The sequence below is a fragment of the Melanostigma gelatinosum genome (genome assembly GCF_949748355.1).
Source record: "Melanostigma gelatinosum genome assembly, chromosome: 21".
In the NCBI taxonomy this organism is placed as follows: Eukaryota; Metazoa; Chordata; class Actinopteri; order Perciformes; family Zoarcidae; genus Melanostigma; species Melanostigma gelatinosum.
The window spans coordinates 4,456,435-4,472,095 of record NC_136654.1 but is presented as its reverse complement, the minus strand read 5'-3'; the positions used below and the strand labels follow the sequence as shown (position 1 = coordinate 4,472,095).

Here is a 15,661-nt window from a genome sequence, read left to right as displayed (position 1 = left end):
GGCTTGAGTTAAACGTTGTAGTTGTGCAGATGAACCAAAGTAAGCAGAGTGTGTGAAGGAAAGAGAGTTAGAAAAAAAAGATTATTAAATAACTAGATGACCAGATGCAGTACATCCTGGTATTTGTGGCAAACTGTATTTGATATACTATGTATTGGGACATACTAGATATTTTTTCTGGCACACTAATAGAATGGTGTTATGGTAATTGGAACACACACATATACACCTTTATTCGACTCACTTCTTGAGTCGGGACAGCATCAGTGTTTAGCACAGAAATGCAACACAAATGAACTTTTATGTTGGTGGTTTGGGATTTGACCAACAAATCCACTGAAAGAGGAGATGATGGTTTCCACAACTCTGCACTACTACAGGCATGTGAGATCAAATACACCCAAGAAATAAGTGTGCAACGAAGGAACCCATTTGAAAACACGACAACAATTGTAACGACTGACAGGGAGACAGAGGCTTCCTGGCTACGGTTTCATCTTCATGGAGGTATCAGGTAAAGAAGACTGTGTCATTACAAATAGGTCTGATGAAGTCTGTAGATATATATTTATATATAGAAATGTACTATGTATATATATATATAGTCCTTTAGTCATTTGTCACATAGAACACAGTATGTTCATATAAACTGTATGTACTGTATGTATACTGTTTATTTACAGAGTAGCACAATAAAAATCAATGTATGACAAACTTTCTAAATATGTCTTTGTATTAGAAACAATATATTTCTGAAATTATTCTAAAATCTGACAATATACGACAATTAATATACAATAAATATTGTGCAAATTATAATCGAATATCTTTTTAATTGTCATTTGACTCAAAGGCATTACTGTTGGTACGGTTAAGTATTGATAAATATAATATTACATGTTGATATGAATAAAATGGGGAAAGCTTTAGATTACGGCAACGTAATTCTTCCCAATTGAATTCAAATTAAATCATAAATCATTGTAATCTTTACTGATGATACATACATGTAGGTGTAAGGGAACAAGATGTGACATTAATGAATAAGGGGGAAACAATGTGGGAACTTAATGAATTCACATCATTATTTTTTATAACTGCTGTAGTTTGTTACATGATACAACAAATCTATGACAAACTGACTTTGTATTGAAGTTGATGAGAAAATGTACCCTCCATCTCACTTCATCCATTACCGCAGTAAACGTTGCTAAAGTGAGTTTATCGTCTCAATCGCAAGATTCAAGTCTTCTTTAGTCATCCAAGTTCTACAACATTCAGTGTTTTATAATCTGCCTTCACGTTCAGTGTCAAAACAACTAAGACACTGAACAGAATGAATCATAAGAAACACATATTCCAGCTGCTTTAGGAGAGTAACTGAAGAACACAAGTCATTTATCTATTAATGAATTTATTTTTAAAAATGACTTCAAATACATGATGGAAAACTTCATTGTTTTATTTTTCTTTTGCGCTGTGGCTCCATTTCTCTCACTCCGGGGTTTTCAACAGTTTGTTCTTGAAGCCGTTTCCATGTTATAGGGATCACTGTTTTCCTGATCAGGGCGTTTCTGACTCCACACACTGAAGTAACAGTTTATCATGTACACTCTAAACATTACTAACGCCCTGCAGTGAAAGATCTCTTTGTGGAGCTTATTACTTTGCGTTTTAGTTTCGCTGTCTGTCCATTTTGGAAACTTACTAGTGGTGACGATGTAAAGGATTTGATCGGATTCTAAGTGTACCTAATAAACTAACTCGGTGCAGGTTCTTTGTAGGACTTTAATCGCAGGAGAAAGACAGTGAACTGGTCTTGTGTAAACTTTGTAAAAGGCCACAGAAGACACAATCCCTCCTATAGAACCACAGAGGACCCCATCAGAAAGAAGGCAGGCCACAGTTACTGAGGCGGTTTGGGACAACGCTTTCCAACTGACCAACAACTTAAAAATGCTTATTAAAGGCAATTCAAGTAATATTCCAAAACACACTGTGAAACACTTCTGAACTGACAGCAATAAGAGGATTCAAGTGAGCAAAGTGTGACTTTGGAGAACAGATCCATGAAAACTAAAGAATAAACTAAATATGTTGTAGACGTGTTGTGATAGGAGGACAGCTTATTCCTCCAACTGGAAATTTCCCATTGAAAAAAAAAATAAAGGGGATAAAAAAAAAACCAACACCAGGACAAAAAAAAAAAAAGAATATTTGTTTGTATGCTGGGTGGGGGGCGGCGGGGAACTTAAATCTTTAGAAAATTATACCAATGTCTTGTGCAACATATCCACAAATACTAAATTACATATTGTATAATTCTTATACATCAGTTATCCTCTGAATCGTGTTATTTTTCTCCAACTGTCACTGATTCTTACAAATCACGCAAGATTGAAGGAAAAGCAAAGCACCAAAGATATCATCCCCCCCCATGCACGCTCACTGTAAAAGCCGTCCAGTCGTTAAGTAAACTCGTATTTGGTAACAGTGTACAAATGTTTGAATCAATGGAAATAAATGATAATAACTTCAGCAGCTTCAGAATTAAAACCCTGGCGGGTGGGGAAGAGCAAAAGAGGCAGTGAAGCACTTGGAAAACCTGCGACCGTCTCCTCTTGAGGAAGAAACCTAGAGGCATCCCAAATGTTGCATTCCTCTTCGGCTCCCTTTTGATTCATCCGTTTTCCCCCCCAGTCCCGACCGCGCCGTTACGGAAGACCCACGCCCCTCCGATTTGAAATGACGGACAGGAGTTCAGGATCGCCCCTGATCTGATGCCACTCGTGTTGGTCCCCCTCCCCCGTTGTCCTCCTCCAGATCTCCTTCTCTCTCCGGCCCTCTGAGACTGGAGTGCATGTCGAAGCTTTCAGGTGGAGGACTAGCGCTTTGCTTTGGATTCGTCAGTATCTTTATCTGATAAAAACAGAAGAAGCAACACAGAGAACAGTGTGAGGCTCCAAACAACATGTGAAGCACACAAGCGTCTTGGCCAACTAATGTCACGTTGAGCGTAATCTCGTCATATATCGCCCGTGCCTAGTTGGAAGTTCCCGACTTCTTCTCTAAACTTAAACACATCTGCATTTTTCGTGCTTTACATGCCACAAAGTATCCAGTACATGTACCAACAAACCTTACAACAACTCCTCAAGCGCCACAATCGGTAGCTTTTTGCATTGGAGCTCACCTCACTGGTGACTGAAAGCAGCATGATTACATGGCTGTCAGGGATGATTGGGTGATATTATTGCTTTAAACCACATGTTCTCATGTTGCTGCCTCACGTATCCCGCGTCCGTTTGGAGCATTGGTCGTGTTCATCCTCAGAAATGAATGCAAAGCGAGATTAAGCAAGTACTGTATATCTCCAGTCTGTAATCCACCAGGGGTGCAGTTCGTAACTATAATAAAGTCAGCTATGTGTAAGCTGCAGTAAGTTAGTTAGCTAAAGGCACTTGCATTTGCTGCACATGTGATGTTAGGCACACAGAGAGACAGGATCCAACAGTTTTTCCTGCTGATACCTCACGTCTTATTGCCTGTATCCACTTTTGTCTTCCTAAAAGGTTCACTTTTTTGGTTCAGTGGCTTATAAAAACTTACTTCTTTACCCTGTTGGTGGTGCCTCCCACCACACAGCAGCTTTAAAGCATGCGTTTTCTGTTTGCTTGCAGACCAAGGGACAAGAAGGTACCGTCACACAATACAAAGTCAATGGAGAGCGATTCATTGCTTCCCCCTCCGGTGTGGGCAGCACTAAGTTGGGCTGTTTCTATGCAACATGCTGATTAAAAGCACAATCTCCACTTTTAGTCCACAAAGTTTTAACTTTACAGAACTGTTCGGTGTGTTCCATCACCTTTCTTGAGGTCGTCTCTCTTCTTGGCAGCATCCTCCCTCTGTTTCTTGATGATGGCCAGTCTGGCCAGGTCGGCCCTGGCCTGCTCAGTCTTCCCCTCGAGATGGAGCTTCATGTAGCGTTCCTTTGATTTCTGCTTCTCTATCTCCTCTCTGACAGAGACAACAGGAGGGCATACACATAAGACAAAAGAATACTTACCAAGAGTCCTGGTGTCAGCAACAGTGCACATTTTCAGAAGCCAAACAAAATGCAATAAACACAAATACGGACAGTCATTTGCTGCGCGCCACCTACCGTTCCCTGCGAGACAGCTCTCTGGGAGCACTGACGTCTAACTCAGCAACCTTCTTGCTCTTCTGAGACATACGGTTGGGATTCTCAATCTCGATAAGCCCCTCCACTCCGCATTTTTTCCTGGACTGTGTGCAAAAAGAAACACCTTTGTAACATCAGTGAAGACAGGAACACATCATTACAGAGCTTGTAAATTATGGCAGAGGCTGGTAAACCTGTTTGTCTACCTGCAACTACACAACCATTTTTTTGAGTGTAGCTTTGTCCTTTAAAAACACATTTCCAGACATTTTATTGTTCAACGTGCATTTTCTTATCCCCTGTGGCAAAAGGAAACAACGTTACATAAGAACATTAACAGCAGTTACAATGGAATTTAAGCTAAATGCATTTGAGCAAGATTAGGTGCAAGTCCTTCAACCCCACCAAGTAGTTTCCCTGCTCAGTCAGCATTACACCCCTTCCCTCACTCACCTCATTTTCGTCCTCACTGCTGCTCTCATCCTCAGAATTGGCAGAGTCCACCTTCTCTGCATTAGGATTTTCTTCCTGTGAACATAAGACAGTCGATGACAACAGGCCTCGATTAAAGCTGACTCTGTGTCTGTAACAAAGACCGTTCACTCACCAACTCTTTCTGTGCCTTCATCTGTCTGTCGATCTCCTCTGGGTTGCTGAATTGCTTCCCTCTGCCCTTGTGGCCCCTTTTCCCTGTAACACAGAAGTAAGAGTTGTTACTAGCGGATCAGCTGTATCCCACTGTTTTTAAGTTAGTCATTCAACGAGCAAACGTTTGTTGAATAATTTTCAGTACAGGGACACATTCACTCCACAACAACTTTATAATGACTTGTGACTATTTCTGGCCCTTGATAAATACTGCCTTGGTGACGCTTGTTATTGAAATTGCGAGGCCTAAACTGGACACCATGATAATTTCGTCAGTCAGAGTTTGGGGTGATGCAATATTGTGGCGCAGGTATAGCCGATTTTATATACACCCTCCATATGTGGACACATCTGTCCCCAACCACCTCTGAATCACAGATCTCAATACAGTTCAAATTATAGTTAATTTAAGATTTCATGCGATTGTAAAGTGTGAAAAGGTTTCAGAGTACGTGTGTGTGTGTGTGTGGTGGGAGATGAGTCACACATGACGTTCACTGAGGGCCAGCTACGTTCACCAGCAAAATGTCATAGCTAGTGAGAGTTAGATAAGACGAATACAAAGCTCGAGAACATGTTAAACGGACTTGTGAACGGATCGGGTTATAGTAACAACCGCCATCTGCCAGGAGTTAAAATAAATGATAATACTGTGTTTACGTTAGCTGTCTCTTGTGCACATGGTAACGCTGGCAATTACACACAAAATGGCCAAAACAGTTAACTATTCAGACCATTTAGCGACTGAAATATACCAACAAGTGTTCACGTTCATTAGCTACTCACTATTGGTACATGCCGCGTCTTCTCTGAATCGTTTAAACCCGCATACACACCATGCTAACCAGTTAGCATGCTAATCGCTAAACATGTGAGTTCAACGGAAAATCATACTACTTTAGCTAACAATTCGCGAGCTAGAATTAGCTTGCTAAATATTAGCATGTTACATTTAGGTTCATAATACTCACCGCCCCGAGGCATTATTAAAAGTGAAGTGGACACAAATGAAGTCCTCTTCTATATCGCTGAGTAACCTGACAGTTGTACAGGCCAAGCCGGCAGTTTAAAGTGCTCAAAGTAAAGGCTAAAGTAGAGACTACTTCTTCTCTCCCGCTGTCGGAAGCACAACCGTCGAAACGCTGCATTAACTTACGACCGCCTGCGCCTGCGCAGTTAGAAAGAGCCTGTCAACCACTCGCTGCAAGGAGCACTTGACTGACATGTGCATCTACCAATTAGGACAACCCAGAGGGAGTAAAAGTAATTTATAAAGCTCCGTACCTTTAATTCACAGAAAACCAGTAATCCTTTTTAATACAGAATATGATCAACAACAGATCTACTTTATAAAAAAAAAAAACACATTTAGGAAAGTATATCCTTACACAAACATTGAAATTCCAAACTACATTTGACAAAGGATTTACTTACTGGGCTCTGAGTAAAAGCAAAGCGCTAGTAGTGGACCTTGAGATAACATTTTTGTCAAACTTCTGTTCCCTCGGTCAAAAATAACATGTCGAACTACTAGGATTATATATACAAGCGCAGGCAACATTACTGCCCAAATATTTTGAGGAATTCATATTTGTCCTTGTCTTCTTGTGAATTTGTCAATGATTATGACTCAATTAAGTATCAATTTAATAAGATGTTTGGGTAATATTGTTTTCAAAAACTTTGAATGACAATAACACAACACTCTCTCTGATGGATTTTACTTTTAATCAGAATAGAAAATACAATAAATACAAAAAATCTTAAAAGTTGGCCATTACTTGCCATACATATGTAGAAACGATGCAGTGTCTTGAACAAAGATGTTCACAGTTGTTTCAGATTCACAGTTACGAATGCAGACAGAAAACCGTAGACAGAAAAAGTATACAGAAAACCTGATTAAGGAGTACCTGCTTTTCCGATTAAATACAAGCAGGGCCGAGACCTACGGCACAAAAATCCTCAAAAAACAAAAACAAAGTAACAGCTGTTTTTTTTATCAACAAACTTCAAGCTCTCTGAGAATGAAGAACATTTATTGTGATGAAGGCATCCGATCTTTCATTTCTTCCTTCGATGTTGAGTCTTTATGTCTTCCACTTCTTTCTCTATCAGGTGGTACTCCACAGTAGTCTCTGTCAGCTATAAAGAAAAGATTAAATATGCTGTTATTTAAAAGATTTGGTAACAGAGTAAATTACATCAATCACTGAACTGGTAATTAAGTGTGTGATCAAAATGTATTGAGCGAGCCTTTATTATAAATCTAAGTGTTACATGTTCTAAACTGAAGAAAAGCATGAATATGGAGACTGACGGTTATATTATCTATTTACATAACAAACAGGTTTATCCAAGATCACTGCATCCGTCTGAAAGGGGTATGAGGAGGAGGCCAACATACACTTTCCTAGTACTTCCATACAGCATATTTAACGTTTTTATGAATGGAAGGGCAAAATCAAAGCTGCTCAGTTCTTACCATGTCCAAGAGAATTTCAATTTTAAGTTTCAGGAGGTTGTTCTCTTCTTCCAGCTGCACATTTTTTTTCTTAAGCCGCTGCAATTCCCTACCGGACCCATTTCCACCAGATTCTGGTTCAACAAAACAGGAAAAAAGCAAGGGTTAATGTTGCTTTGGCTATTCAGGGACCACCAGTGAACAATCAGCAAGAAGATTGTATTGTTTTCTGTGGAAGTAGCCACTGCACTGGTCTGTATTCTGATTGTTATCACACTCATTACCTGATATCCACTGCCCCTCTTCAAATTTCCAACTCTGACCTCCAAGGTTCATCACAGGAGGTCCATACTCAAGACCCAATTCTACGTCTCTGGTTGAACGATCCAACTAAACAGACGAGGGGTGAAAACAACAGATCAGTCTGCATGCAAGGACAAACACAATGTCGAGCTGCAGCCCACTGAGCACAATCCACACCTCAGCGGTCTCAAAATGTTATTTATTTAATTCCCTTATTTTTGTTTATCCCCTGGGTATATGCGATTAGAAGAAGGGGAACTGGTTTTATTTGAATTCATCCACCAGTGCAACTAAAACAGCGTGTTTGTTGTTAGTGCATGATGCTGCTCTGACAGTTCTCTCACCGTGTGGAGGCTGGACAGAGATGCAGATTTTCGGGGGGGAATCTTCTTCGGACTGAACGTGTTTCCAAAGAGCGGCATCTTTAGTGATTTCTTAAGGTCCTGTATAACAGATGGTACACCAAGGGTAGCATTAGCGGCTATTTAATAGAAGCTAATATCACGTAGCCACAGTTGTTTGTCGTTGCTATCGCTACATTACCGAGCTAATGCTAGGTGGCTATAACACTCGCGAGCTACTCATACCGTTACCTGACATTTAATTGAAACGGACGACTGCCTCACAGGTGGGTTAGTAGTTGTTTATTCACTGAGAGTGGATTTATAATATATTTACCTCCATACAGACTATTTACTTAAATTCTTAACGTGGTGGTTGAAACTATTTTCTCTCCAAACAAAACCATACTTGCCACTGCGCAAGTGTGAATGTTCCATTTGTCTAAAATAGACACTGAAATCTTGCAGGGTTAATATAAAGTAGTTGGAAGAGATTTGCCAACACAAGTAAGTTTGCGACATTTAGAATGTAACTATTTACTTAAATATTATATCTAGGGCCCTTGTATGCATTTTGTAATGGTCAAAGTTGCATTAGGATTATATAAATACCCCTATTTAGGCGAGATAATGGAACCATCCATGAAACCTGAGCACATAACTATGGTGCATATAACGAGGCACCCGGTCTTTCCAAGCGTTTTATTCCTGAACAGATGAAATCAATGCAAAGTGTTGCGTTTTATTCCTGAACAGATGAAATCAAGACAAAGTGTTTTGTCAGGACTTGTCAAACGGGAGGTTTTGAGTTTGAGAAAATACAAACTCTACAACGAAAATCGGGTTGCGATAAATCCGGATATAAATTACGATGACTCCGCCCCTTTCATATAGTGCCCCAGTGGCCTAATGGATAAGGCACTGGCCTCCTAAGCCAGGGATTGTGGGTTCGAGTCCCATCTGGGGTGGTTGCTTTTTCTGAAGATCAGGCAATCCATCAACAGGATGAACATGGTGACGAATATTGTCTCATGCAATTAAAAAAAAAGCAACCGAAAACAAGGCTTTATTCGCTCTGTGGAAATTATGCTGCACCACCGTCGCTCTCAAAGAACCAAGTTTACTCTTTGAAGTACATGTAAGGCAGAGATTCGCAAGAAAACATCAGTCGACATGGAGAAGCAAAGCATCAAGCTGTGCGTACTGCTGAGCACTCTGGCTGCATCTGTGCAAACTTACCGTGAGTAATGTTGCCTTTGGGTCGTCTGAAAATGAGGAAAACTCATTTTAATCCAGCATAATTCAGTTTAACCTGTTGAAAACGGAAAAGCTGTGTTGTTTAGATAGATAGAGATAGATATGTACTTTATTTATCCCCAGGGGGAAATTTGTAAAAGCTGCTGCAATAGGCTGCCGCTGGCACGGCACCATTTTTTCCATTTTATATGGAATTGCATAGGACCCACATATATAGTTAGCAACAATATGCAAGATGTAATGGTGGATTGTTTATTTGTTCTATTCTATTCTGCTCTACTCTATTCTATTTTACATATATTATCATCTTTTTTATTTGTATTATTATTTTTAATAATACATTATATGTTTACCAATATTTGCTGGGAGAAAACCTTGTATGCTAACCCATACAATAAATCAGATTTAGTTTCAAATAGTTAATCATCTTCTTCCTGAATCACCAATTAACAACACAGATCAATGGGAACCCCTGTGCTAGTCTATAAAGTTTAATATTCATTTGACAAAAAACAATCCAGTCCCAAATAAGAAGAAGTAATCTTATTCATGAGCTGCGTTTTCCCTGTAGTTCATTCTATTGGTGTGATGGCATTATCTTATATAATGCGTGTTATCCAACCTCAACCCTGTAACCCTGCCCATCCTCCTACAATGGTAGAGCTCCGAGAGGCCACTGTGTACTGGGATGCTGCCCAGAAAAGTGTGATCCTGAGGGAAGGGGTGATGGAAACAGAAGGGGGAGCCTACGGGTACTTCAATGACACTCTGCTCCTCTCTGGATGGGGCGTCTTGGAGATCTGCGCAGGTCATGGAGGAACCGCACAGGAAGATGAGACCACCTTCTTCCTGGCTGGGTACCTGGAAGGCTATCTCACTGCTGGGTGAGTGTCGCAGGTCGTCTAGTGAACTGCAAACAAAACAAATGTGTCTGAAATATCAGAGTCAGTCACCTGTAGTTCACTATCAATGGTCAAACTGACCTGAAAACGTCATCAATTCCATTGTGTGTGTTAGATAATTCAGCAGAATCAGGGAATAGCACAACATGTATTCTGTTCTCGGGAGTATTTGCTCTTTAACTCGATTAACATTTCACCCACCATGACTGATACGGTCCCTGTCAGGACCAATCAGCATCATTTTAATGACCATAGACTCCATGGACTTTATGCCTGTGGGTGTGTCAAATGTTGAATATGTATAATGCAAAAATATTTTATATATTGACTTTACATCAGTCAGCTGGAGGATAATAACAAAAATGACAATTTGATTAATTGGATAACAGTTCTGATTACAATCTTGACAGTGTAGCTATTAGCTGTCGCTGAAACTGTGCGTTACTTTTAGTGACCTAGAAATGGTTTAAGTCCCACTGTTGGTATTCTTTCTCCGCAGACAGATGTTCAATCATTACTCCAACATGTACCCTCAACTCCTGAAGGATGACAAGGTTTTGAATCCTCTGAAGAGCTTCTTAAGGTACATTCTTAAAGAGGTTCTTCCCGTTGGCTGCAGAAAAAAAAGGTCTCTAAAACTTGCAAGGAAGGAGAGAATGTCATTATTTTGAGTTTCCATGAAGAGCTATCATGTCCAACAGACATCAAAGGCCTCTCCACCTGACGAAACAGATATACTCAATATTTGTATGATTATTTGTTTTCTTATTTTGTGTAGAAATGAAAAAATGAACACATTGATTGATGAAATATTGTCAGCTTCAGCAGTATTGACACGAGTCTATATACTAAATACAAATGCATGCAGTGGTTGTTGTAATTCTGAATTTACACAGCGAAATCAGGCCGCAGACAGCAGCCACATGCACTTGTTAGGAACAGAAAGAGCCCAAAGTGTCTCTCAGCTGTGAGGAATGTGTGGAATGATCCGCAGCAAGCAGGACCAGTGGGCCAGCGAGCAGGTGAAACTGAGGAGACACAGCGACCCCTTGTGGAACCACCTGGGACTGATCCTGGCCCAGCTGGACGGACTCCACGCCGGAGCTGCACGGTGGGCCAAGAGCAAACACAGAGAGGTGTGTGTGTGTGTGTGTGTGTGTGTGTGTTGTCGAAAATGGTGAAAGTATCCTCTCATTCATCTCTGCCACTTCCACACATTCCTCCCAGCCTCTATCAGCATTTGCCCTCCAGTTTCTGAATGGCGTTGGTGACCTCCTGGACCTCGTCCCAGCTCTGACGCCTCGCTCCAACTCCTCCACAGGGACCGGTGCTTTCAGGATGCCAGGAATGGGCCACTGCACTGCTCTCATCAAGGTTAGGCCAAGCTCATTTGGCTCAAGATGTGAGGGAGCACTTGGTAGGCCTCAGCGCCTAATTAGTTTTATTGTGGGCGCTTGTGCATTGGTAATTACCTCTTTTTTAAGTGCAGAAAGCCATTGGGAGGAGGATGTATCCTCTCCTCCTATAATCATTTCGGCAAAACAAAGTGCAAATAGAATGAGGACACTTGGGTAATGTGCAATCTAAAAATCCTACGTCATTAGGCTTTAATTAATGAGATTTTAGTTCTTCTTATCTGGTTTGATTACAGGAACATTTTCAAATTCGCACTAAACACAAATCACAGCTGATGGGATTGTCATTAGTTCTGCAGGTATGGAAGAATAACATTTTGTACGAGATGAAAAGTTCAGGCGTCACGTCACCAGATTACAATCACAACAATTCAAGAGTGATTCAGTGAAAATAGCACACGTGCCCGAACCAGTCCGTTGTTTCAGCGTCAGGCACTTCTTCACCACAACCCATTCTCCCCCTCCTCTGCGTCCAAGGTGCTGCCAGGCTATGAGAACCTGCTGTTTGGCCACTCTAGCTGGTATACGTATGCGGCCACCATGCGTATCTATAAACACTGGGACTTCAGGGTGTCTGACACACACACGGCCACTGGAAAGATGTCGTTCAGCAGCTACCCTGGTACGCACACTCACACTTACATCACACATAAGAGCTGCACAGGACTGCATTTACAATTATGGCAGATTATGGCAGATTAAGGCGTAAAAGAGGATAGCGGTAGTAGCAATAGTAGGAATATAAAAGAAGAAATATGATTTCTTCTTCCTTGATGTCGTAATCTTGACAGTAAAGTAAATATACAGCTAGTTCCAAACCAAACTTTGTTTAAGGTCTACTGTACACGCAAGCTGCAGGTAGTTGAGGATATGACATGATCTCAAACATTCCCTCTCTGATGTTTGTCCTCCCCACCACTTGCTCCTCCGCCTCCAGGCTTCCTGATGTCCCTGGACGACTTCTACCTGCTTGGGAGCGGCCTGCTGATGACTCAGACCTCCATCGGCGTCTTCAACGTCTCTCTGCTCTCCCAGCTCAGCCCTCTCAGCCTGCTGGCCTGGCACAGAGTCCGCCTGGCCAACAGCCTGGCGCACAGCGGAGAGGAGTGGGCGCACGTCTTCTCCAGATACAACTCAGGTGAAATATGAATCATGTTGGCTCGATCACACAATCTCAAAATTAAAGAAATGACTGACAACCTACAGCGGGACCATGACTCGGGGCCAGCTGACGGTGGCCTATACCAGGTATGCATAATAATGCATGAAAGACTTCCACACGTGTGATTTAAATCAACAAAAGGGTTCATGGTTATTTATATAATAGGGAGAACCATTTCACTTGAGACCACATGCCAACCTCATGGTGCGCTTGAGGAAAAGTCTGAAATGAGAGCAGACACGAGGAAAAGAAGACTTGAATGATTACTTTAGTCTGGAACTAACTGCCTGACTCAAAATCCACAGGACACATTTCCATAGAGATTTAACAGACTCTCAAACAAACCATCCCTCTCGTTACACAACACTTGTGTTAATTGGGCAGCTGCTTTGATCTTTCACGTCATGTTGCTATGGGAGGGCAGAGGAGAACAGGACAGCGTGTTCTTGAGACTGACAGTCCTCTCGTTGCCCGTCGGCTTCCGCTCTCCTACTCCCCGTCCTGCTGAAGAGCCTTTACCGACCTTTGGGTGTTTTTTTTTATTACATGTAGATAGGCGAGCCAGAAGTTCACCGTGTTTTTTCTCTCCTGTATCAGATCCCTCAGGCGCATGCGAGACTGTGCATGTTATCTTTCCTGTGCCAGTCGCGTACCAGCAGCAACGCAACTAGAGACGATGATGACACGTTCTGTTATAGGTCTTTAGCCGCCATACTGCCCAAACCATGTATGTTTTATATTACTGCGAACTTTCCAACGGTTATAGTTGTTCTTAAATTGATTGCCTTCCTTCTAGAAAGTCAGGAGTTTATGTCAATACAGTATTAATGTACTTGCAGAGAGACAGTCTAAGTTTTTTTTGTTCAAGGGTGTGTTGGCATCAGATATTTGGAAGATCCTTGTGTTTGGCACGCCTGTTTGGCAGCAAGCTTCAGGATTTTTTTTAGCCAGGCCACAGCAGCCCGGCTCTATGTCAAAGTCAGTCCATCACTTTGGTACAGAATGAAAATATCTCAACAACTATTTAATGGATCAGAGTGAAATTGTATACATTCATGGTCCCATGAGGATGAATCCCGATGACTTTGGTGATTCTCTAGCACCACCAGTAGGTTAAAATGTTTGCTTGACCTGTTTAATATCTCGACTGGATGGATTGGCAAAACATGTACAGACATTCATGGTCCCCAGAGGATGAAGGCTACTGATTTTGGTGATCCTCTGACTTTTCATCTCGCACCATCAGTCGGTCAAATTTCTTTAACTTTGTCCAATACTTGACGTAGCCTTTTAGCTCAAAGCACAGCCACACAGAGCTGCTAGTGTGGCTGTAGACTCTCAGTCTTGTTGTGTCAAAAATCCGCAGACACAGCTTCTGTTCGGCAGCAAACAGAGCATGTCCCCCTCTGTATTGTAGGTACGTATAACAGCCAGTACATGCTGGTGGACCTGAACAGGGTTTCTCTGGGTCACAGTATCAGGGATGGAGCTCTGACTGTGGTGGAGCAGATTCCCGGGAAGGTGATGCACTCTGATCAGACTCAAGCTTTACGCAGAGGTAAGAAACAAACATCTATCTGTATAGTTTCGTTTTTTTATCCAGGAGGGCTGTTTCAGGTGTGTCTGGACAACCTCCACCTTCACTGTGCTATACTTTTGTCAGGTTATTGGCCATCCTACAACGTACCATTTCATGTTGAGATCTACAACCTGAGTGGGTACAGTGTGATGTGGAAGAGATACGGAGAGGACTTCTCATACGACCTCTGTCCCCGAGCCAAAATCCTCCGCCGGGACCAGGCCAAGGTGTCAGACCTGCACTCCCTCAAACACATCATGAGATACAACAGTAGGTGCAACAATAACTAATTCTGGGTATTTTCAGACTGTAAGCAGCATGACTAAAAAGTCAGACTGGTTCTGTTGCAGACTTCAAGAGAGACCCCTACTCCAAGGGCCATCCATGTAAAACCATCTGTTGCCGAAACGACCTGAGACCAAGGAGACCACGGCCAGGAGGTTGCTATGACACTAAGGTCAGAGGTCATCAGCGCATTAGTGCCAGCATCAAGTTTGAGATGTGATCTGGGATAAAAAAATGCTGTTAACATTATGATGAATTGTTTAGAGCTGCATTTATGTGTTTTTGTGTAGAAATAATGTGGTCTTCTGTCAATTTGCCAATGACTAAACTCCATTAATGGCTCCAGAACTTTCTTCATGGACGTCTATTTGATATTTGAACCTTATTAATTGGCCTCACTTTATACTCACTCCTTCCTTTCTGCCCTTATCTATCTCACCTTACAGGTGACGGACTACCAGATGGCTGTCCAGCTGGCCGCGGAGGCAATAAACGGCCCCACGACACAGGGGGGCCTGCGTCCGTTCTCATGGCAATCGTTCAACCTCACGACTCACCAGGGTCTTCCGCACACCTACAACTTTCCCTTCGTCACTATGAGGCCCACACTGCATCGGCCCTGAGAGCACAGAGGCAGCAGATACGACCAATCCAGGAAGAATAGGTCGCGCTTTCCTGTTCAAATCAGGTATAAATGTTTGTAACCTGGCTGGACAAAATGTGAAAGCTGGAAATGATGATAAAAATGTCCCTCTAATTTGGTCAAAAATATAATTGAAATATAAGTACAGTTTTAAATTTTCACACTGAAAAAGGATTAATATACGGGACAATCTGAATGACTTCATTTCCCATCGTCAAATATGAATTTGACTGGAATGTTAGTCATTTATTTATATAGCTGATTGATGCCAGCCTGGGGCTTGATCAAACTATTTACTAATTCATTCATCCTAAATTGCATTTTGAAATGTATTTGCTTGTTTCATCTGAACACCAGCCAGTAGACACAGACAGATGATCCTGTTGGAATCACTGCTGCTTTCATTTGTCAGTATCCATCCAAGAGTGTTAGCATTATGAGTCTGTACGCTGAATTAACATGAGACTTATTCATTTATT

At 41.7% G+C, this 15,661-nt stretch overlaps 3 protein-coding genes across 5 annotated transcripts; 1 reads left to right on the top strand and 2 right to left on the bottom strand.

Moving 5' to 3' along the window:
* Window positions 1-1,125: 1,125 nt before the first annotated feature.
* pdap1a (pdgfa associated protein 1a) lies at window positions 1,126-5,971 on the bottom strand. Its single transcript, XM_079293135.1, has 6 exons — window positions 5,803-5,971; window positions 4,791-4,873; window positions 4,637-4,711; window positions 4,163-4,287; window positions 3,866-4,017; window positions 1,126-2,919 (listed from the first exon to the last, which is right to left on the bottom strand). The coding sequence occupies exons 1-6, from the start codon at window positions 5,813-5,815 to the stop codon at window positions 2,885-2,887; spliced, it is 483 nt and encodes a 160-aa protein (XP_079149261.1). The 5' UTR covers window positions 5,816-5,971; the 3' UTR covers window positions 1,126-2,884.
* Window positions 5,972-6,606: 635 nt separating this feature from the next.
* cby1 (chibby 1, beta catenin antagonist) lies at window positions 6,607-9,239 on the bottom strand. Of its 3 annotated transcripts, none has more exons than XM_079293120.1 (5): window positions 9,179-9,239; window positions 7,943-8,041; window positions 7,580-7,685; window positions 7,317-7,429; window positions 6,607-6,976 (listed from the first exon to the last, which is right to left on the bottom strand). In XM_079293120.1, exons 2-5 carry the CDS (start codon window positions 8,018-8,020, stop codon window positions 6,896-6,898), a joined length of 378 nt encoding a protein of 125 aa, XP_079149246.1. In that variant the 5' UTR covers window positions 8,021-8,041; window positions 9,179-9,239; the 3' UTR covers window positions 6,607-6,895. The 3 variants fall into 3 exon arrangements, with proteins under 3 accessions (XP_079149246.1, XP_079149244.1, XP_079149245.1); XM_079293118.1 differs by lacking the exon at window positions 9,179-9,239 and adding an exon at window positions 8,277-8,351; XM_079293119.1 differs by lacking the exon at window positions 9,179-9,239 and adding an exon at window positions 8,192-8,337.
* On the top strand, window positions 9,072-15,162 carry plbd1b (phospholipase B domain containing 1b; the record flags this gene model as incomplete). Its single annotated transcript, XM_079293117.1, has 11 exons — window positions 9,072-9,179; window positions 9,858-10,080; window positions 10,598-10,681; window positions 11,093-11,234; window positions 11,326-11,472; window positions 11,991-12,135; window positions 12,451-12,651; window positions 14,093-14,233; window positions 14,339-14,524; window positions 14,605-14,711; window positions 14,986-15,162. Exons 1-11 carry the CDS (start codon window positions 9,113-9,115, stop codon window positions 15,160-15,162), a joined length of 1,620 nt encoding a protein of 539 aa, XP_079149243.1. The 5' UTR covers window positions 9,072-9,112.
* Window positions 15,163-15,661: the final 499 nt, after the last annotated feature.

Coding starts and splice junctions, on each gene's coding strand:
- pdap1a (XM_079293135.1), bottom strand. Junction 4,018..4,162: donor GAGCTGTCTCGCAGGGAACG/GTAGGTGGCGCG, acceptor TGTCTCTGTCAG/AGAGGAGATAGAGAAGCAGA. Junction 2,920..3,865: donor GAGAGACGACCTCAAGAAAG/GTGATGGAACAC, acceptor TGTTTTTATCAG/ATAAAGATACTGACGAATCC.
- cby1 (XM_079293118.1), bottom strand. Junction 7,430..7,579: donor AGAGGGGCAGTGGATATCAG/GTAATGAGTGTG, acceptor TTGTTGAACCAG/AATCTGGTGGAAATGGGTCC. Junction 6,977..7,316: donor TTGAAATTCTCTTGGACATG/GTAAGAACTGAG, acceptor TTTTCTTTATAG/CTGACAGAGACTACTGTGGA.